This window comes from Rhinichthys klamathensis, unplaced genomic scaffold (genome assembly GCF_029890125.1).
Source record: "Rhinichthys klamathensis goyatoka isolate OS25496 unplaced genomic scaffold, OSU_Roscu_1.1 h1tg000127l_1, whole genome shotgun sequence".
Classification (NCBI taxonomy): Eukaryota; Metazoa; Chordata; class Actinopteri; order Cypriniformes; family Leuciscidae; genus Rhinichthys; species Rhinichthys klamathensis.
Window position 1 is genome coordinate 4,102,469 of NW_026606664.1, and position 22,179 is coordinate 4,124,647.

At 39.0% G+C, this 22,179-nt stretch overlaps 2 protein-coding genes across 2 annotated transcripts in view; one reads left to right on the top strand and one right to left on the bottom strand.

Annotated features, from left to right (window-relative positions):
• The window catches only part of elfn2a (extracellular leucine-rich repeat and fibronectin type III domain containing 2a), a 113,651-nt gene extending 109,272 nt beyond the window's left edge, over positions 1-4,379 (top strand). The window contains exon 3 of the mRNA XM_056256610.1: positions 1,272-4,379. Within this exon, the coding sequence (XP_056112585.1) occupies positions 1,584-4,379 (2,796 nt within the window). The 5' untranslated portion in view covers positions 1,272-1,583. The remainder of the gene's footprint in view (positions 1-1,271) is intronic.
• The window catches only part of rrp36 (ribosomal RNA processing 36), a 305,769-nt gene that overhangs the window by 168,970 nt on the left and 114,620 nt on the right, over positions 1-22,179 (bottom strand). The window lies entirely within an intron of this gene.

The window sequence follows — 22,179 nt, forward strand, 5'->3', positions numbered from 1 at the left end:
GAATTACTTCTATTCACATTCAATTTGCATAAAAGTCTTCTGCGTTATTTGCATACAATGTTCGTTTCCTTTGATGTAGCAAACATGTTTACATGCATACATTCATAGGCGTATGCACACAAACATTCCTATAGTGTTTCCTTGGCTGTAATTGACATTTGTGAGTATTAAATGATTTTGCTGTAAAAGATTTTTAACACTGCAGCTAATGTTGTTCCTACAGAGATGAAACGACCCACACACATTGTAGCCTTGAGGGACTGAGGGATTGACAGTTACGAGAGGATCGCTTGGTTATGACACACTCTGAGGGTCAGTGGTAAATCAGCTGACGTCAGTTGAGGAATTGAATTGTCAATTTCAATCTTGAGCACGGGCACTGGGGGAAACGGGTTCTCTGTTTCTTTGAGGGTTTTAGGAATGAGAAGTGACTATTATAAAATTGGATGCTTGAATTCTAGACTGGGCGCCTGTGCAGTCTAGCTCAAGTTTTATTATGTAAGGTTTCATGACAATATTTGTAGGATAATGTAAAGGAATATTACAATTTTGTTCTGTGTGATTTAATTCGAAGCATGAATTAAACATTGCAAATGGTGTCCCGGTACACAGACATTCTTAAAAATGGATGAAGTATTAGCAGGAGGTCTGGTGATTATTCAGTGATTATTAGTTAGATTTCTTTGAAGTTACAAAGTTAACCTGGATTTTTGTTGTTGTTGTTGGTCAGCAGGAACGGTGACATATTAATATTAATAATTAAATAATATACCCAAACTTTGTACTGCATAATTTCACTGACCAAGTTACTGACATTGACATAAATACAAACACGCACACACACAAACCACTGTAGCTGCTGCTAAGATGTTTTTATGCATTTTTATAACCAAGTAAACTAAAAAAAAAAATTCTGCTGAAGAGTGACATGGAATGGTGTTGCTTGGATAACGGTAATCCTAAATGAATCCTCAGAGGCACAGTAAAACCTCAGTGACTTACAAAGACTAATGGCTGTTCTACATGCTGGTCCCTAATTATGCTGTCATTCATGCTCTTCTTTTATAACAATTTTGAGCCTTTATTGTTTAGTTGCACCAATATGGTTTTACATAACCAAACACTGTTAACACTAGAACAGTATGTAAAAGTTTCATGGCTTTAGGCATTTTAATGCATGAATGGTTTTCTAAATCTCTTTTGTTTATAATTAAAACATAAAATACAATAATTTCTCAATTTTCTCTCCCCACCTTTTGTCTCTTACACAGATCCAAAGACTGACGGATTGAAAGCATTGTTCGGCAGTTCAAAAGGAGAGCAGGCAAGAAGTCAAAGACCATGAGTTACAGCTGTGGCAAGCGACACTATAACCCTATAACACGGACCACGTAAAATGGAGACTATGTTTGGCATTATGGTTCCTGAACAGCTGTGACTGCCCTCAAGACACGTTTTTCCCAGAACCTGTGTCTTTGTAATCCTATTGGCCGTCCATCTCCCGTGATCATTTTTCTTATTTTGAGCCCTAACCTCGTTCGTTTCCCTCCTTGATCAAAACAAATCCAGTTTTTGGTCCAAAAATGGCCTGCAGGTTCAGCTTACCTTGTGCATTTCCACCCTCCTTTCTCATCCTCTCTCTCCCTATTTTCCTCTTCCTCCATGCACCTTCATTCGTGAGGAGTGACTGCTGGCTAATTGAGGGGGATAAAGGCTACGTGTGGCTGGCAATCTGCAGTCAGAACCAGCCTCCATATGAGACAATCCCACAGCACATTAACAACACCGTCCATGACTTACGGCTGAATGAAAACAAGCTCAAGGCAATTTTCTTCAGCTCCCTCAGCCGATTTACCAACCTTACCGACCTCAACCTCACTAAGAATGAAATCTCCTACATTGAGGACGGTGCCTTCGCAGGACAGGCCAATCTACAGGTCTTGCAGTTGGGATATAACAAGTTAACCAATCTCACCGAGGGCATGCTGCGAGGGTTGGGTCGAATGCAGTGCCTATATCTGCAGCATAACCTTATAGAGGTAATTGCAATCAATGCCTTCTGGGAGTGCCCAAGCCTTAGCAGTCTCGATCTTTCCTCTAACAAATTAGCAAAGCTGGATTCATCCACCTTCACCGTTTTGGGTGGGCGGCTGATAGTGTGCGAACTGGCTGGAAATCCTTTTCATTGTGGCTGTGACTTGTACAGCTTCCTTATTTGGTTGGAGGCATTTGACAATGTCACTCACACCTATGACAGGCTCCTGTGTGAGACACCAAAGGAACTTTTTGGCTACCCTCTCCTGAGTCCTAGAGGTAATCATGGAAGAAATGCTCGTTCCATCCTGGCATCCATGTGTAAAGATGGAGTGATTGTTACTGGCATAACTGCCCTGCCTCCTGACTTGGACTCTTCTGGGATGGGGGTGGACATTTATGATCAGATGGGACCTTATCACCAGCCCACAGCTTCATCAACAACAGACCCCACTTATAGTCCCACTATTAAGTTGCAAACGGTCTCCCTCTCCACCGCATCCCTCTTGGTTCAAATACCCAAGCCCTACAGTAAGATGTACATCTTAGTGCAGTACAACCACACCTACGTGTCAGATGTTACAAACTTAAAGAACAAGAAAGAGATTGTCACACTAAACAACCTAAAGCCCCACACAAATTACACATTTTGTGTTGCCTCCATTCGCAATTCACAGCGATACAATCACACTTGTCTGTATTTTGCAACTCGGGCTCCAGGGCCTGATGACTTGAAAGCAACCCCTTCTACCACCACCCATTACATTATGACCATTCTAGGCTGCCTGTTTGGGATGGTCATTGTGTTGGGCTTGGTGTATTACTGCTTACGCAGGCGTCGAATGCAGGAGGAGAAAGAAAAGGCAATTAGTGTTAAGAAAACTATTTTAGAGATGCGCTATGGGCCAGAAGTAGCTGCTGCAGCAGCTAAGGATCCTTCAGCCTTGCAGAAACTCCATGACCAGTCCCATCATCAACACCACCACAGCAAGCTGACCCAGTCAGCATCCTCCAGCTTGGGCATCCTTCACGGCTCAGCCAACACCACCTCTTCTCGACTTTCTTCCCTGCCTCAAGTGGAGAAGATGGCTACAGCTTTCTCAGAAGCCATGGCCGCCAATAAGGGCAACTACATGGATGTACGAACGTCAGCAGGAGGAGAGGATCGAATGAGAGATGGAGTAGTAACAGGGTCAAGGGAAGAAATCACAAGAAATGAAAATGGGATTAATGGAGGAGATGACTCTGATGATGATGGCCGAGATTCAACATCCGAGATCTCCACCATTGCCAAGGAGGTGGACAAGGTAAACCAGATTATCAATAACTGCATTGATGCACTCAAACTAGACTCTGTAGCTGTTGTGGCAGCAGCTGCGGCCACTGCAACTACAGCAGATAACACTGCCTCTCCACCACCTCCTAGTGTCTCTTCCTTAGCCAGGGGGCTAATTCCACTTTCCCCTACCATCACAGAGGCATGCCAGATCATGTCGTCCCCTAAAATCCGTCCTCCACCTCCTGTTCCTCTTGTTTTGCCCCTTTCTGAGCGGCCCGGCATCAGCGGAGGGGGCTTTCTCTCCCCTCCCTACAGGGACCCACCCCCAGCTACAGCATCACGGCCCTTGCAGAGGCAACTCAGTGCGGATGCTGCAGTTGTTCCTATCAACTCTGTTAAAAACCGCTGCAATGTTTCTTCCGGTGGCTCTGTCAAAAGTGCTCGGGTCTTCAGTCTGGACGTCCCTGACCCTCGAAGCCCAGAGTCATGCAAGTACCCTGGGAAAGGCAGCCCTATTCGGTGCGGGGAGCCAGTAGAGAGGTTGCCCTTAATAGGTGTTCAGGGAGTCAGTAATGGCAGAGGAGATGGTGGCAGCGGGGGTGGAGGGGGAGCCGGTGGTGGCAGTGGTGGTTCGGGTGGGTGTGGTGTTGTGGTCGGAGGTGGGGGCAGCACAACTCAGCAGCACCACTTGGAGGTGCACCCAGACTACCACTGCTCAGAGCACCGACACTCCTTCCCCGCCCTCTACTATGAGGGTGCCACTGACTCCCCTGCCCAGAAAGCCTCCTTTCTAAAGCCTCTCACTCGCACCAAGAAGGACACTGCCTACTCCCAGCTTTCTCCCCGCCACCACAATTACTCAGGGTATTCCTCCAGCCCTGAGTACTCCTCTGAGAGCACTCTTAAAATCTGGGAGCGCTTCCGGCCCTACAAGAAAAGCCCCCGTGAGGAGGCCTACATAGCCGCTGGCCATGCTCTCCGAAAGAAAGTGCAGTTTGCAAAGGATGAGGATCTCCATGACATTCTGGACTACTGGAAGGGAGTGTCAGCACAGCAGAAACTGTGATGCTTGTGAGAGACATGACAGCAGGAAAAAAGGTTGTGGAGAAAAGAACCAGTGGCTCTTGAGACAGCTCAGCAGACTCCATCAGCAGGTGCTTTGGTCCCTGCAGACCACCACAGAGACAAGTGTTCTGAAAGAGACAGAATTAAGCAGGTGTTCCAAACTCATTAAGGCATAGATAAGCAACCAACCAGAAATGCACAGGAAATGTGGCACTTAAAAAGGCAACCAGATTCAATTTAGAATCCCTCCATTTTACCTTGTTATCCACCTGTGCTCTTTGCACTGTAGTTTGACAAGATCATAGTCTTAAATGAGGAATTAGTGGTTTTTATTTTTAAAATGCCTGAATATACTCCCGAGAGAGGGTGAGAGCTGATGCTTGTCGAGATCATTGTTTACAATGTTAATTAGTAAGAAGGAAAAAAGTTGTGAATTTAGCTTGGCTGAAGCCACAGGTCAAAAAATGTTCCCTCCCATCCCCCAATCTCTGCTTAAACTAAACATTTTCATAGATTTGAGACACCTACACACATGTTGCGCAGCATGTGTGGGACACAGTTATCAAACCAGAGGCAGCCATCTGGATATGGTTTATATTCAAGCAATTCGATAAAACGCACAAAGTTAATTTATTTTTGGCATTCATTTGTGGCAGCCTCCTCTTCTTTTGTAGTCTTTGGTCTGTTTTTTTTTTTTTCTTTCTTGTTCAAAGAAGGGAAATAGTAATATGGGATTTAAGAATATCTTACGTTTCAGATTTTAAGTATCAGAGACTAGATCTGAAAATGAATTATGAATTTACAAGTGGCAGATAAGGTTGATAGTTGTGTATTAGGTGTGTTACTTTCCACACCCAGGTGTGATAGTTTGCTTTGTTTAGCCTGTTGGAAGGCAACATTCCAAAGCTAAACTGAATGCTACACTTTCATAAAATGCTAAATCTAATCTGGAAGCTACAATTTCCTGAAATTTTAAACAGACGATTTCATAATAGCTGTCTTGCTGGTGTTTAAAAAAAAAAAAAAAAAACTTTACAGTGGCCTAAGTTTATCAAAGGCACAGAACACATTGAACCAGCTTCAGCGGCTATGTGTAGAATACTTTTATTTTTTCTCCATTGCATTTCAATGATGACTCGGTCCGTTCTACTTACAGTACATTAATTGAATACTGGAGTAGCTCTTCCTTTGTCTCTCCCCATTGATATGACCTTTTGTTTCTTGTTATAGCCTACTTCTGTTGACCTGATCTGGGTTGTGGTCAAACTAGGGAAGGTATGAAACAAATTCAATTATTTCTCACATCTCATTTTTTAAGACCTTGTTATTGTCCTTGCATGGCTTAATAGGGAAAATTAATTAGTAATTTGCAGCAGAAGAGTCAAGGGGTCACAGAGGTGCTAATATTATTAACACTGCCAGATTGGAAAAGTGATTGAAATTAATCTCACCCTTTCTGGTCAGGTCATCACCCAGAATGCATCCCGGGAGTTTTGCTGGTTCACCCATGGCAATGAAAGGCAAGCTGATGCCTTTCTTCTTTAGATCAATTTACTGGCTTAAAATAAACACCTCAAGCTCTTCAAAATAGGCTTCTGGGCTTTGAAAATTGAGTCAAGGGCTTTTTTGATGACAAATGTGTGCATTTGTCGTAGATTTCAAGACCTTATAGTTGACATACACTGGGTTCTATCAGCACTGAGTGCAAGTGTCATTAGAATTCAGTCAGTACATAGAAATGGATCTTTTTACAGTTGCATTTGACTAGCTTAAAAAAATTATGAACTCTCGGAACGCATCAATAGCATGTCACATCATCCTTCAAGGATCAAAATCAATGCTCTGTAATGACACTCTCAAGCCAAAATACAGAGGTTTCCCTTGCGAGCCATTTTACTTTTTTACCTCTCAGAGGGAAATCCAGGCTGCAGTCAACCATGGTCTATGAGATCTATAAACAAGATGAGCATTTAGAAATCGGTTACCCTGTTAAGAACTAGGTTATATTAATGCTCATGCTAATGTTTTATGTTTAGATTAGAGTGAGAAAAGAGATATTGAACAGTATTTGAACACATGGATTTATATGAATATCATTGACAAGAGCAGGCTTGTAGCAAGATCTTGCAACAAAACGATAAACCCACACATGCATATATTTCACCATCATTAGCTTTTTCTGAAATTTCATTTATTCTTATTTAAGACTCCAAAAGCACCCCCTCCCTCCCCCCTCCCCCTAAACTCAGTTTGGAGATGAGTTTGCTAAACAGCCTCAAGGCTTGCGTTATTGCACTGTGGTTGGGAGATACCAAGCTAAGACAATTGGAGAGAAATTATTATGCTCTTGGAATGTTTTGTTTAAGTATATTGTTGGCATATGGGAATGACAGTTATTTGTGGTTTGATTTCCTGCTGATAAGTTGGTTTTTGATAACGTATGTGTGTGTGTATGGTCTTTAAGATTTACAATGTTGATGAGATGTAACTGATGGCTGACTGTGAAAACTGTGACAAACACACAACCAAGAGAACAATCTATACTAACAATGGTTACATACAGTATATGTACAAGTAGTATTAGATTTTCAATGGGTATGTCCAGTGAAAACAAAATCGCTGTATGTGTACACATACATACAAACACGCGCGCACATATACACAAACACATATGCAGAGTGTACAATCTACACATACTGTATAAGTTTACAGACACATAGTCTTAAAAGTGCCCTCTTGGCGCTAAAAAAGTGATTTATTTTAAAGGAAGGTGACAAACATTTGTAAGATTGAAACTGTTTGTTGTTTATATGTTATTTATTTGTCAAAGTAACTACATTATTTTATGATTGAAAGGTCATTGTTGTAAGTTGGTGTTTATTTCATGTGATTTAAAATTTCAGATAAGCACTATACAGTATATTAACAAAATTAATGTTTTTTTTTTATTTCCCCCCCAGAATGCCCTCCTGATCAAGTGCACTCAAGGCCAAAACCCAGGTGCTTTTACATAATTTTGGGTTGAATTGTGTTTTGATTGATTCCCAGCTATATAATACAACGTAATGGAATCCAAATTAATATTATTTATATCAGGGCTTGATTTGTATAAAAAGATACATTCTGCAGGATTTCTAAAAGCCAACATTCGAAATCTGAATCTCACCGGGAATACCTCGAAAAAAAACTAGTTTTGCACACATACATTTCTACTGGAAACTCCCACAACATGAGCGAGCAAAGTTCCCCTCTCTGTGCGGTTTTACAGAGGACTGTAGAGCTTCAACAATTTCAGTCCTCCCACTAATAAAGTTTTAAAAAGTGAAAGACTTACGGCCCACAATTCTCTGGCCTCCTACCATCTTGTCCATGGAGATAATAAGCCTTTCAAAACCTACCATTGTCCTGTGATGCTCATGTCAAATTTAGTTGCATGTTTAGGGTGTGATGAAGCCTCTTTGCTCGTTTTTTCCCCTTCCTTTTTCCTACTAATGTATTGTGCCAGCGATTTCTCTTTCATATCTCTATTCCTCATGCCCCAGCTGAGTGTTCGTGCTTATGCTCCGGAAGCCTTGATAAAGTGAATTTAGTGTGTGGTTAGAAAACACAGAAAGCTTTTCTTGTTTTAATAAACTATTCAGAGACTTTTGGCTGTTTTAATTAGACCAGGCCCCCTCAAGACCCCGGATTAGGCACCTGAACAAGGAATAAAATGTTATTCACACTCTCCATGGCACCATTCCGTGTTTAATGCAAAAAGACTCAAATCCCAACCTCCTTTATCTTGAGATGTGTATTAGCTCAGCAGGTTAACCAAGACCTCAGAGAAGAACACACTGTGATCAATGCTAGAGTTTTACGTGCCTTTCAGTCAGTCATTTATGAATAATAAGCGAACCGAGCCCAGGGAAGAGAACAGATATATTTAAGTTATGGATCTGCACAAGTTTTTAAATATAGCTTCAGTAATAAGATCAGTAGGTTTGATGTAGAGTATTAATTCAGTTGATTCGCTTTCATGGCAGCTTTACTTCATATAGGGAATTGTTTTCTGGTTTGTAAACCGTCTATTTTGTGAAATGTGAAAACACTTTGAAACCTATTTGAAGAAAAATGTAATAACTTGTTTCACCTGACTAGCCTTTTCGGCAGATTTCACATGACCTTCCTTTTTTTAATTTTTTTTTTAGGGATGCATCCCTTCAGAAACTTTTCCAGTAGTTAATTTCCTAATTTAATCTGGCTAAAGTTAATGTAAGACAAGTTTACAGCAATGTCAAATAAAGTTAAATTTGAAGAAGCCTTACCATTGGGATGAGTTGAGAGGGTAAACTTAACCTTCAATGTCTACGTCCAAATATCTCCTCAAAAGTGTCTGTCGGCAATGTTTCAAGAGGTCAGGCTCCATATTCTGGTATGTTGCCCACTTTTTCCAATCCAATCAATTCCTGATTTATATTTTCTCATCGAATATGCCACATTGAAGTAAAATGGGTTGTAAATACAGTTTCATGTAATCATCGAAATTGAGTTGCCACAGTCTACAAAGACACTAACTTTTAAGTTTCAACAGCAAACATTACTCTATCTATTCCAATTCTGCAGGTCAAGTTCCCCAAACATCACATCCCCACACTTCCTGTAGGGCAGGACACGTCTAGAGGTATGACTTCATACTGTGAGAGTCAAGATAAGGTTCAGGCGCTACATGAAGCAGCACACTTATTTTTGAGAGGAAAAAATGTGACTTGAGGCACAGCCCAACCTGATTCATTTTTAATGTGCTTTAAACATCAAACTTCCCATGGCCTTGTAAACTCTGTCAAGTTACGAAAAGTTCTGTTATACACACTTTTAACGCGTGCACTGTATATGTGCTTTTGCGTGCCGTTTTTGAGGAAAGGGTCTACAAGGGGGTCTTTTGGAAATAGCGTTTGAAATGCTTTTCACCCTGAGCAAGGATTTAATTACCCCTATATGCCAAGGCCGAAGGATTGCTGCTTTTTATCACGCCGTGAAAAGATTAAAATGTCCCTCAATAGGTTTTCTCCCCGGCCTCTTTTGTTATTAGCTGTCAAGACTGTTAGACTGTTAGACAAATACATTAGTCTACAGTATCATGTTGGCTTTGCTGAAAAAAAAAGAACTGCTGTTCAGTTTCTTATTTGCAGTCCCTTGGAGTAATAATAAATACGGTTTATTTTGAAGGTGGCATTGATCAGTTAGGGAGCGATATTGGCCAAAGGTTTGTTTACGACCTCTCTCATGTGTTAGACACGTCATTTTTTATTTAACCAGGCATTCAATCTTTTTTGATAACCTTCGGGGCATCTAATGTATTCAATTCTAGAGCATCTCACAGCATTTTCTGTCCCTTTGAGATCTACAGACGATGAGGATATTTTATTCGGAGTTGAGTGAAACGCTTCGATAGACGCAAAGAACCCCGGAGACGCGGCGTATACAAGGGTAACGAGAATGTTTTTTGCTCATATCCTGCCGTATGCTCACAATACTGCGTTCCACAATCACTAAATTGAGAGCCTTGGGTTATCACAATGAGAACTACGTTTATGCATGTACAGTGCATGAGTTTAAGAAAGAAGATAAATGTGAAAACGAGTTCAAAAAGCAGTTTGTTTCGACCTCCGGGCGTGATGTTCCATTTAGAAACATGCAACGTGGGGAGTGGGGGGAGAAAACACAATGAGAGATTCACTCGAAAAGGAAGAGGAGGAAAATACAAATCCTCTTAAAATGAGGGACATGGTTTTGCTCTTTTCCTCTCACTTTAAAAAGTCAGCTTGAGTTTGCAACCCATGTTACTACTGTTTTGGTTTTTAAGTGAAATAGTATATTCATTGAGATCCAAATATAGGGCGGGACATTGGGGTTTGTTTGGACAGTGGAAATTGTCTGCATTTGAAAGGTGGTTAGAGTGGTTAAAATAGCAGGACTTGATGTCAGATAAAGAGGAAAGTCACTGTCAATAAACTATAGTTTGATGAAAGATTACAAAAGCAAACTTTTTTTCTATTCCTTTTGATTAACATTAATTGATGAAACATTCATAATAAGACCAGGGATGTGTTAAAGTAAGTCAATTATGATTTCATGTTTACTTTTTAAGGTTAATCTAACATTTTTCTGAGAAAGTAGATATTTTCAAAGCCACACATTCATGAAAAGCAAATTGTGTGTCCAACTGCATTATGGGTATGTGAGACCCAAGTGCAAGACCCATTTTTTTGTTGTTGAATTTTTTGTATACATTTCTAATATTTTTCTGGGTAGTTGACATGCCAAACTCCATCTAAAACTATTTTCAACAATATTTTATTTATTTTATACACTACCATAAAAATTATATGATCAATAAGTTATGACAACATATGTTTTTACATTGCTTTAACATAGATTTTCAATGTTCTTTATAAGTTATACGATATTTAACAAATTTTTAAGTCAGTTTAATGTAATTTGAAATTGTTGAAAAAAGTTGAAATGACTCAAACATCAAAGTTGATTGTACTTATAAATTTAAGGCAGCAGCTTTTTTTTACTGTGAGGTTTGGATGCATTAAAATGATCAAAATTGGCAGCAAAGACAATTTATAAGTTATTTTGAACTTCTTCTTCATCAAAGAATCCTTAATTAAAATATCACGGTTTCCACAAAAATATGAAGCAGCACAATTGTTTTCAACGTTGATATGAAATATTTCTTGAGCAGGGATTGTGTGACACTAAAAACTGGAGTAATGATGCCTAAAATTCAGCTTTGAAATGACAGAAAAAAAAAAACTATTTTAAAAATATTTTTTACAAATTGTAATAATGTATTTTTTACTATAGTTTTGATCAAGTTAATGCAGACTTGCTGAGCAAAGAGACTTAGAAAGCCCAAACTTTTGGTCGGTAGTGTATGTTAATTACATTTTATGTAAATGGTTGAGTTTTCATTCTAAATGCGCCCTTGTGCGGTTGTGCTTCAATTACTTGCTGTGTTGGCTCTAGTTCTGTTTATTAACTTCTTTTATTTTGAGATAAGTTGATGAATTCAGACAGGGCTATAAGAGTATGCGCTAATGCAGACTCAAGGACGAAACTGCTGTTGTCAGTACATAGAAGATAAGACCTCTAAATGAGGCCTTTTATGTCCAGTGTTTCTAAAACCCTGTTGATGGTTCAGCGTTTCTCCGTATTGTAAGTAATGGATTCTAAATGGACCATATTTACTTTTTTTTTTTTTTTAAGTGGTCATGCTCAAATTTTCCAAAGAAGCACTGTGAACCCTCTTAATAACCCTCTGGGGACCAGAGTGTTTTTGGGGCCCTTGGGATGTTTTGACATGCACTGACATTTGTGCTTTTTTCAGTTATTTATAAACATGTTAATGGCAAAGGTGTAAATTCACTCTATATAGCACAAACTTGGCTACCATGATGAGTGAGCAACATGTATGTACATGTTTGTATTTTTAATAGAATAATGTTTATGCGTGGTTATTGAAAAAAATAAAAATGAAAGTTGCTGAAATAAGACCACAAAACACATATTGATTATTTCTTCACAAGACTTTTGAAAATTGTATCACATAGCCTAGAATATTTGCTCCAAAACTATGTGAGAATCATCCTGACTACTCATTCAGATAAGTCAATAAAGTCTTTTACATTTTTAATGACGTGTTTTGTTTGAGAAAGCTTTATGCGAGGAGGCGTGGTCTCTCATTAATATGTGTGGAATTTCACACCTGAGAAAGACAAAGACCCTCCCCATAATGGCCCTATTAGGTGCTATCAGGCCATATCATTACAGGAGCCTTGCACAAAGAATGAGGAGATTTAAAAAAGAATGGCTTTTAGATTGTTTGGATTTATATAAGGAAAATACAGGGTGCATAAGTCTGGACACTTCTATCACACACCCTTCACCGTATAGACATGGTTTTATTTCAGTTCAAAGTTCAAAGTTAGAGTTGGAAACATCTTGAAAAGAAAATTGTCTTTCTCCATAAATGTCTTAGTTTGATCATACATATTTCAAAGTTGAGGATTCATTATTTTGATAGCTTGAACAAACACTAAAACATCTTAGTTGATTAGTTTATTGACAAAACATACTATATATTTAACATATGAGCAGAAACTCCTAAAAAAAGCTTATTTGATGTCTATTTTAGAGTAAAAACTTTATCCAAAACGAGTCAACGAAATGTTATTTAGTCTGTAACAGTGCGTATCTGTGCGTTCATTCATTCATTCATTCACACACACACACACACACACACACACACAAACATGATTCACATTTAACAGTACGCTATTTTTCCGTTTACAGACACTACGTTATTCTATATCGCGATTAGAACAAAGCACTTGCAAAAAACACTTACTTCTCAGCTGAATCTGTTCATCCTCGCAGTGAAAATAAACCCAGTGGTAAATGTCCCAGGATTGTTCCTCATATAGCCGCGCAAGACGACAGTAGATTAATCTGACTAAAAAATAATGTGTGTTTTCAGAGTTTATGGGCGTTCACGCGTCTCAATGTGTTGCTTCACATATTTGCGTTTGAATAGCGCGTGCTCTCCGTGGGCGTGTCACATTACCAGGGATAATCAGCTGAGAGAACGATAATGAGACGGGCTGACACGTCTCTCTTTTTATATAGATAACATAAACGGAGAATATTAATTTTAGTTTTGAATCGGATCATTTAAAAGTACAAACTCAAACGATTTAAAAGATATATTGCTTATGGCTGGGTGAATAGTATAAGCTGAGTTGGGTTGAAGATTAGAGACGTGCTCTAGAAAAAAAGTTCACGGTGACTGAGAGGCAGAACGCACACCCTGTTTATTTTCTTTATTTTACAAAAGCACAATATTTTATTTCGATTGTATGTGGGCACATAAAAAAGTAGACATTTAACAGATTATTTTCTCATATTTCTTAACTCTATATGAACAGAAATGATGGTAGTACTTTAAGTCTATTTTTCTGCTATGTGAAAAAAAACGAGCAAAACGCGCCCGCGCGTTTCTGGTCCCCAGAGGGTTAAGGATCACTATCATATAGTCATTAGCTCACTTCTGTCAAATGGCCAAATTACTGGAATAATCTCAATGTTACTGTAATGGAGATAGATGCCTCTCCGTTTTGTCAATTCAGAGCCTTTTAGCTGATAATAGCTAAAACAAAACAAAAAAACCTTTCTAAAAGTACAGGAATCCGATTAACCGCTAAGAATACTGCTTACATTCCAACCATATCGGCTATTCCTCGCTAGCTTTGTGTCTTTTTCTCTCCGCGTTTGGTGGAAAAAGCATTCCCAAATGAAGAGGATAATCCAGCTCTTAAATAAAAGAGTCTAGTTGGCCTAGTTGGCACTTTCATAATGTGACCGTTTTATCTTTCCGACCCCATTTCAAAGGCTTTAATGGTTGGGGAATCAGGCACAGAAGATTTTAGCGTTATATTAGCTAGCCTATAGCCACATTGGTGCTATCAGTTTCCAGTTGTATCATTTAATGACGTTTGAAACAGCCAACAGAATGCAAAAAGCTGCCAACAAGGCTCTTAGCATCATGCTAAAGGCTTTGTGTAGATGTTTGTTGCCTGATAGTAGCCTATGAGGATTAGCATGCTAGCTTATTATGGATGTACACGTTTGTTTGTTTTGTGTGTGGCATGGATTCGCATATGGAAAGTGAGTGACTAGCAATCACACAACACATCAGGCAGCTCATTCTCCTCGTTCCACATTTGACGGTCATCCAAAGAGAGGGTAATTTTACATAGCAGAGTGTTTTCAGCCTCTTTCCGGGTGTGATATTCGGAACGTGTCTAATTCCAGTGGTCTCTAAATGAGTCTACGGCCAGCATGTGGGATCTTGTGCTCTCTGCATGCATAATATGCTGAAGATAATGATCTTGGAATTAGCTCAACATAGAAATCTGTTGGCGCCAGCCTGAAAAGCGCTGTATTGCTTCATTTTAACAGATACCGTATGATGTATTTTCCCATTTTCACTTTTTTGATTGGCTTTTTGATTTGATTTATGTGATATTGCAAATTCCTTCTCTTATTTGATCTTATTTAAATACTGAAAGTTAATGAAAAATCAGTCATGTATTTATCATTGCATAAAGGCCAATGGTTTCTTGCAGTTGTTGCCTAGAGCTGATCAGGAGTGCATTGTGGGAAATTGGCATTTTAAAATAATCATCTTGCTGCGAACCACACTAGAATTGATTTATGTGTATTGTCTTTTTTATGAATATATTTATTAATTTTGCGTTAACATTAAAAGATCAAGTTTGCAATGTTTAGGTCACATGAATGGAGTCACTTATTGAAATGAAGGAAATGCGAAACATCTGTGAATTTTGTAAAGAGTCTGACTGTTTTTCTACCAAGCTTGTTCTGTATATCATTCTTTTGGGTGGGACCAGAGTGTATTTGGGAGGGATTTTTTTTTTTTTTTATGGTCGGGGTTGTGCAATGATCTGTAATTAAGATGACTGAAACTATGGACTGAAAAAAAAGACATGAAATTGAAATAAAGTGTTATATTTGCATGATTTCCTGTATTTTCAATGAGCCTAAAATTTATTGTATATTGTATATTGAGTGGATGTACGTCAAAAACACTATGAAACTAAAATTTCAGATGTTTTTTTTTTTTTTTTTTTTGTGTTTTGTCATTTTATTTTCCCCCGGGGCTTTGTTGACTTACTTTTTTCATAGCATCTCTTCCACTGCCATCACATATAAACTCATTTACATGTATAATGTCAACTGCCAGCAGTAACTGAATCAATTACCTGATGAAACGATAGGTCAGATCAGTCAAACGTGACCATTTATATCAGAATGTTATTGTTCGCTTAATTTTTTTTTGTTTTTTTTTGGCCTTCATCATATGACTGTACCCGTACATTTCATTCAGTAATAACTGGGTTAATTGACATGCATACCTGTTTAAAATGAGAAGCCATCATTGGTCGGGGAGGTCAACTGTTGAATGTTGAACTATTAGAGTTTGCAAAATAATCCCATTAGTAATGAATTATTACTCACCCCAACAGAGTTTGACCCAGGAAAGTAAAAATTGCTTTAGCCTTTCATTTGATAGTTTATTTAATTATATACATATTTAATGTAATCCAAATAAAGTGTCAAACTAGACCAGGGTCCCAAGGCAAATTGGTTTCGATGTTGTTAGTTGTCTCCGATGGCATTTCCAACTCATTTCAACGACATAGTCCAACATAGTGTTGGTTTGAATTTTCACCTGCTGTTTGTCTACTACATAATTAACCCCACTTAGCATGAGTATAATGTAGAGATGTTGGTTGGGTGCCCATTCAAGATCTTTAGATGAATACGGTAAAGTTTACCTTGCACCTTTTGAGTAGAGTTTCTCTAGGTTCCTCTTGGGCTGAAGTCTTCATTGTTCTAATAGCTCTGATCAATCACCTCTTCTAGTTATTGATCTGCAGACATCCCAGAAGGCTCGTCTTCAACTGCTTTCTTAAGAGAGGTGTACTAAAAAGCATCTTTGGACTGTCAAAACAAACACAGAAAGGATCATTTGTCATCTCAATCGATTGCTTGTCAAGAAAAACTGGCAAGCTCTTCTGGCAACTGAACTTCTCCGGAAACCTTCCCAAAAATCCCCCGATGACTTAATTGTAAGATACTTATGTATAATTGACAGTGTAAACTGGGGGTTGGAAGTCTGAACACCACTTGCTCTGAGACTTTGATAGCCAAAATTCAATCCATCTGACAAATAAACTTATCCTGCCGTAATCGATTGGACACATTCTTGCTTCAACCCATGTGGGACAGCGGACACAACATATCTTGTGGTTGCTAAAGTCAGTTAGACCTTTGACAGTCTCAGTGTCTAATGGAATCGTGTTTTTGTATCACATCAATATACTCAAGATGAAATGTGTGTTCAAAATCAAAAATCAGCCACTATACTGATTTTGAATGCTTGGTTCCACATTAAAATGTGACTTTGGTTCTCCTCTACTTAATTAACCCCTGTCTCCAGGAGGACATGATGTTGGCAAGAGGTCATTGGTCATGTTTGCATTCGATCACCAGGCCTAGAAGTTGTTTCGCACTTCAGTACAATGAAGGGATTTCATTGATTTGGGAATCGTGTATGAAATATCCATCCCTCTGCATGGACCCATAAATAGAGTTGATTCGGTTGAACACTGGTTTATTTCCTTCCATTGTTTAATATGACAGTGATTTCTCTGTTCATTCTTGTTTTTTGTTGGTGGTGGTGGTGATTCTCATTCTTTGTCTCTCAATTTCTGTACAAAAGATCTATTTCTATATTTGCAATAAATTTGTATCAAAAAGAACAACTTTGTGTGGTTCTGTTCCCCTGCAAGTATTGTTTTGATTGATGCTTTAATGATGAAAGTTATCTTTACCATCCCATCCATCGGATTGTTTGCAACCAATTGAGAAAGCACCATTTTCTCCCATCATGAGTGAGTGAATGCCCTGACAGCAAGAGTGTGAGTATGAAAGAAAGACTAAATGTTGATATGACTAGGGTGACCACCATCAAACAAACCAAATCTGGGACATGTTACCAACACTAAAACATAACCTGAAACTGTTATATAATGTCTATCTAACTTAATAAAAAACATTTGTATTCTGCCTTTTTTAACTGATAAAAATTGTTCTTTAGTCCCTTCCAGAAAACACCATTACATCACAATGTAACATAACATGTCTTTCTTTTACATGTCTTTTAAATTCAACATCACTGAGCCCAAAGGCAGCAGGCATCATGCAGATAACTATTTGTGAAACAGTTCTGACCAAGTCCAACTAAAACCCAACATAATTAATAATGAAAAATAAAAAATAAAACAACATGAAATTAGTTCATTATTAAGAATATATGAAACCAAAAACTTTCATATTTTTTTTTAGAAAGGATGTGAATTAAAACAACCACAGCAGGCAACAAGTTGATCAATTCTGTTCTCCTCCAGCACCAGAGGCTGAAACACAAGACTACACATACCAACCAAATATTAAAATCATACTGGAGGCTCACATTATTCTATTCAGTAACAATATAGATACATTCTATATTGTAAAGAATTAATTTTACCGAAACTTGAATTTATACTTTTTATTTGAACGTGCAGCTTCCAGTCTCTTCTGCTTAAGTAGCTGTTTTTACTAAAATAACATTTTCTCTTTTTTGTTGCCATTATGCCGCCTTGTAAAATTTAAATTTACCGAATTATCCATTTGTTTTCTGACAGGGAACACATGAAACGAATCACGGCTCCACATTGTGATTGACAGCCGTCACAACCTATTAGTGACCGTGTTTACTCCTTTCTTTTCAACCATTGGATAGGATTTAAAAAACGGCTGTTGTATTTGCGGTACAACGCAAAGCCGGACGGGTGGTCTCAGCTAATTAGACCAATCTAACTATGATAGGTCTCTACCTATGACTCAGCTAATGTAGGCTACTGTCCGTCACAGTGTTTGCGATGACTCAAATTAGTTGATTGCGAAACAACTTACAATTTTACACACACAGTTTCACCTCTCACCATAAGTGAATAGACAAGATCGGGAACCTTAAAGGAAACCAGCATACACGCACACACGCAAAAAACCCCCACAGTTTAGCGTCATTTGCAGCCTTGATGACTGTGTTGCAGACGTTGCTAGTGTTTATCTTGTTACAGTATGTTGGCCCATTGATTCATTCGGCTTCATGATTTCTCTCATGAACAGCCTATCTGCACGTTTGCATCATATTCTTACACCAGGACCAGAGGGTTGATTAGATTCACTAGCTGTGTTTATTTGGAGTGCTGCAGCAACCCCAAACCTGACCGTACATGTCCACTGGGACGGAGATAAGTGGGCGTTTTTAATTCATTCTTTCTGGGAGCCTAGCGTTAGGCTTGCACAAAGGATTGTGGGATTGACAGAGGAAACGGAAGGTGGAAGTGTTATGAGCGTCAGAAAGTTAGAAAATGCTGAAGTTCCTTATAGCTGCTTGCTTTTGTTTAGGCCTAGCACTTCCTTTTATCTTCCCTCTTCACCACATTGAATACTGAGACCATTATATTGTGCTTCAGCTGCTGATGTATGGAGCCATGTGAGCCGTTATGGTGTGTGTCGAAGCTGTAATGAGAGGGCCAGATCAATAGCGGGGCAGGGAGGGATGGTGTTCTCATCGAGCACCTCGCTTGCTGATTTAAGGGTCAGGCAGGGTGCTTATGTCCACCCGTAGCATAATGGACTCGTTCCGCGTCTTGTCCCCATTTCCAATTCATTTCCCGCTTATGGCATGTCAGGAACTGCAATGAAGGGTACAACTGTATTCCCCCTTGCCCTCAGGACCTTAATGGGCTATTCCGAGGACCTGTCCTATTACTCATTTGAATGGTCATTGATGGATTCCTCCAATCAATAAAACTCACTGATCTGGTTTAATCAGGAGCACTGGGCGGAATTCTAATTCTCGGATGGAGTTTAATTCCAAACACGCAGGTTGTCGTCTTTTGTTGAAAATGTATTTTAAATGCAATCAACTGTTGTAGCTGTGGAGAAACCGATGCTGTAAAATGGGTTTATTTACTCAAGAAATTATCTTTTTAGACAAGTGCTCTTGCTTGCTCTGTCATTATTATTGTATTATTTTGTGTGTGTTTTCCCTGGTTGTTATTTATGCATCAAATACATTAATAAAATGACCCAGTCCTCCTGGATGCATTTTAATTGTTAACCCTCTGGGGACCAAGAACGCACCCATGCGTTTTGGCAGATTTTTTTCACATAGCAGAAAAATAGACTTAAACTACTCCATCATTTCTGGTCACACAGAGTTATGAAACAAAAAAAAAACTGTTACATGTCTACTTTTTTATGTGCCCACCTACAATCAAAATAAAATATTGTGGTTTTGTAAAATAAAGAAAATAAACATGGTGTGCGTTCTGCCTCTCCGTGTCCGTGAACTTTTTTTCTGGAGCACGTCTCTTAAACTTAAACAAAACTCAGCTAATACTATTCACCCAGACATGAGCAATATATGTTTATGATCATTTAAGTTTGTACTCTTAATTTATCTAATTTAAAACTAAAATAAATATTCCCTGTTTATGTAATCTATATAAAAAGAGAGATGTGTCAGCCGTTCTCATTATCGTTCTCGCATCTCATTATTCCGCTAATGTGACATGCCCACGCAGAGCGCGAGCTATTCAAACGCTAATGATCTGAAGCAACCAGGGCTTGACATTAACTTTTTTGCTCACTAGCCAATGTGGCTAGTGGTTTTCCAAAGTTACTAGCCACACAGCATTTTTACTAGCCACATTTTTGTTGTTGTGAAATTACCTGATTAAAGTTGACTATGGCGTGCTAAAATTTACTTGAACTAGATTTACAACCCTTTTAAATGTAAAACCACTGTACACACGCAAATCAAGACTAGGTATAACAATACAGGTCATTATCATTAGCTCTGATAAGGTTGTGTGTAAAGCTCCTTTAAAGCTCCTATAAAACCATGTATTAAGATGAAGACATAGCTTCTTATTGCATAATAAAAGTGGTGCATGGATGTAGAAGATTAATAAAACAATATAAAAAACTAAACTGAAAAAACCTTTAGCATTAGAAACACTGTCTGTTTAAATATCAGAATCAGAATTACTTTATTGAGCCCCGATGGGAAATTCGTTGTTACAAGTTGCGTTTTCTGTGTCTTTGCACAGCAGAAACGTGTCTGACTGGTGTCTGACTGGTGTCTGCTGGTAACGTACATGGAGGGCTATCTCGGGATTCGGGCGTTGCAGCATAGACGGCAAAATAGGCTATAAGAATATTTCGTTCTGTATTGACAGGTGCAATATTTGATTTTTTTAAAATTATATCTGCATTTGCCAAAACCTATGGACTTTCAAACATAAAAATGCCATTTATTAATATGTGTTCGTGTCAACATGACATATTTTCCTATTCTATTTAGCCTGGAAACTTTTCCAACAGGCTTGCGTGTCGCGTGAGAAATAGGCGTCGGTTTTTTTTCTAGCATGCACGCGTTTTCGGCGCGGCTCGAGACGCGCGTCACGCAGGCAGTGTGCAAGTTCTAACCTGTTAACATGGGAGCCGAAATAAAAACGGACACACCACGCAGCTGAGACGCGCACGCCACGCAGCCAGTGCGCTTCAGATGCCTTTTGAAAAGACTACAATTATTCAACCCGCCAAAGTGGCTAGTTGAAGTGACTGTGTTACCCGCCACGAGCAAAATCCACCCGCATTTGGCGGGTTGGCGGGTGTTAATGTCAAGCCCTGGAAGCAACACATTGAGACGTGTAAACACCCACATAAACTCGGTAAACACACTATATTTAGTCAGATTAATGTACTGTCGTCTTGCGCGGCTGTGAGGAATAATCCTGGGAAATTTACCTACCTCAGAACAAGTGCTGGTTTATTTTCACTTCGAGGAGCGAGCTGAACTGTAAGTGTTTTATTCTTGTGCTTTGTTCTAATCGCGATAATAACGTTAGTGTCTGTAAACGCAAAAATAGCCTACTGTTTAAATTCGAATCATGTTTCTGTGTGTGTGTGTGTGTGTGTGTGACTAGTTTAGGATAGATTATAAAGTTTTAACTCTAAAATAGACATCAAATAAGCTTTTGTTAGCAGTTTCTGCTCATATGTTAAATATATAGGGCTCTATCTTGCACACGGCACAAATGACTTTGTACACAAACGCATGTATCATTCCTATTTTGCACCCGCGAAAAGCGGACTTTTCCCTCCACAGACACACGTCGGTTAACTAAGAAATACACTTGTATACACTTGCGCTCCCCGGGGCGGTTCAGCACAAAGAGGAGGCGTGTTCCAGCGCAAACTTTCCCTCATGCTATTTTGCTGTTCTATTAAACAATTGCGCCACTGACCAGAAAAAAACTAGTCTAAAGTCAGTGGCGTGTTGCGTGTTGTTCATTATGCTATTTTAAGCGCGCATGCTTGGCCATAATCAATGTAGCGTGTGCACAACGCGCACTTTGATTCTCTCATCTAAGCAGCAGTTTTCATTTTTGCAAATTATACATTATTACGATAGATAGATAGATAGATAGATAGATAGATAGATAGATAGATAGATAGATAGATAGATAGATAGATAGATAGATAGATAGATAGACAATTTATTATAAAAGCATACATGTAGCTTACACATTTACCCAAATTATTATACGCCTGTTTAACAGAAGTTAATTTGGGTGGGTTTCTCCATCCCCAATGTCACTTCTCTGTGTTTTACGGCCCTGACGAGAACGTTGCTCTCCTCGGCTGTGAACCGCTCCTGGCGCGCGCCTGGCAAATCCGCCATTATAATAGGAATCCGCTTTAGAATAAGCGCGCCTGCTCTTAAAGGGAATGTGAGATGACGCTCTGATTGGTTTATTTCACGTTACGCCCAAACCACACCTATGAATAATGAAGCTACTTCAGACCAACCCCTTTTAGATTTGCGCCAGGCGCAAGAGGCATTTATCCCGCCGGGAAAATAGCAACAGCGCCGGGATCCGCCCACAAAGTTACTTGCGCTTTGCGCTTTGCCACTTGCGTTTCAGATCGTTAAAATAGGGCCCATAGTATGTTTTGGCAAAAATAAACTTATCAACTGTTATAGTGTTTGTTCCAGCTAGGCTATATCAAAATAATGAATCCTTAACTTTGAAATATGTATA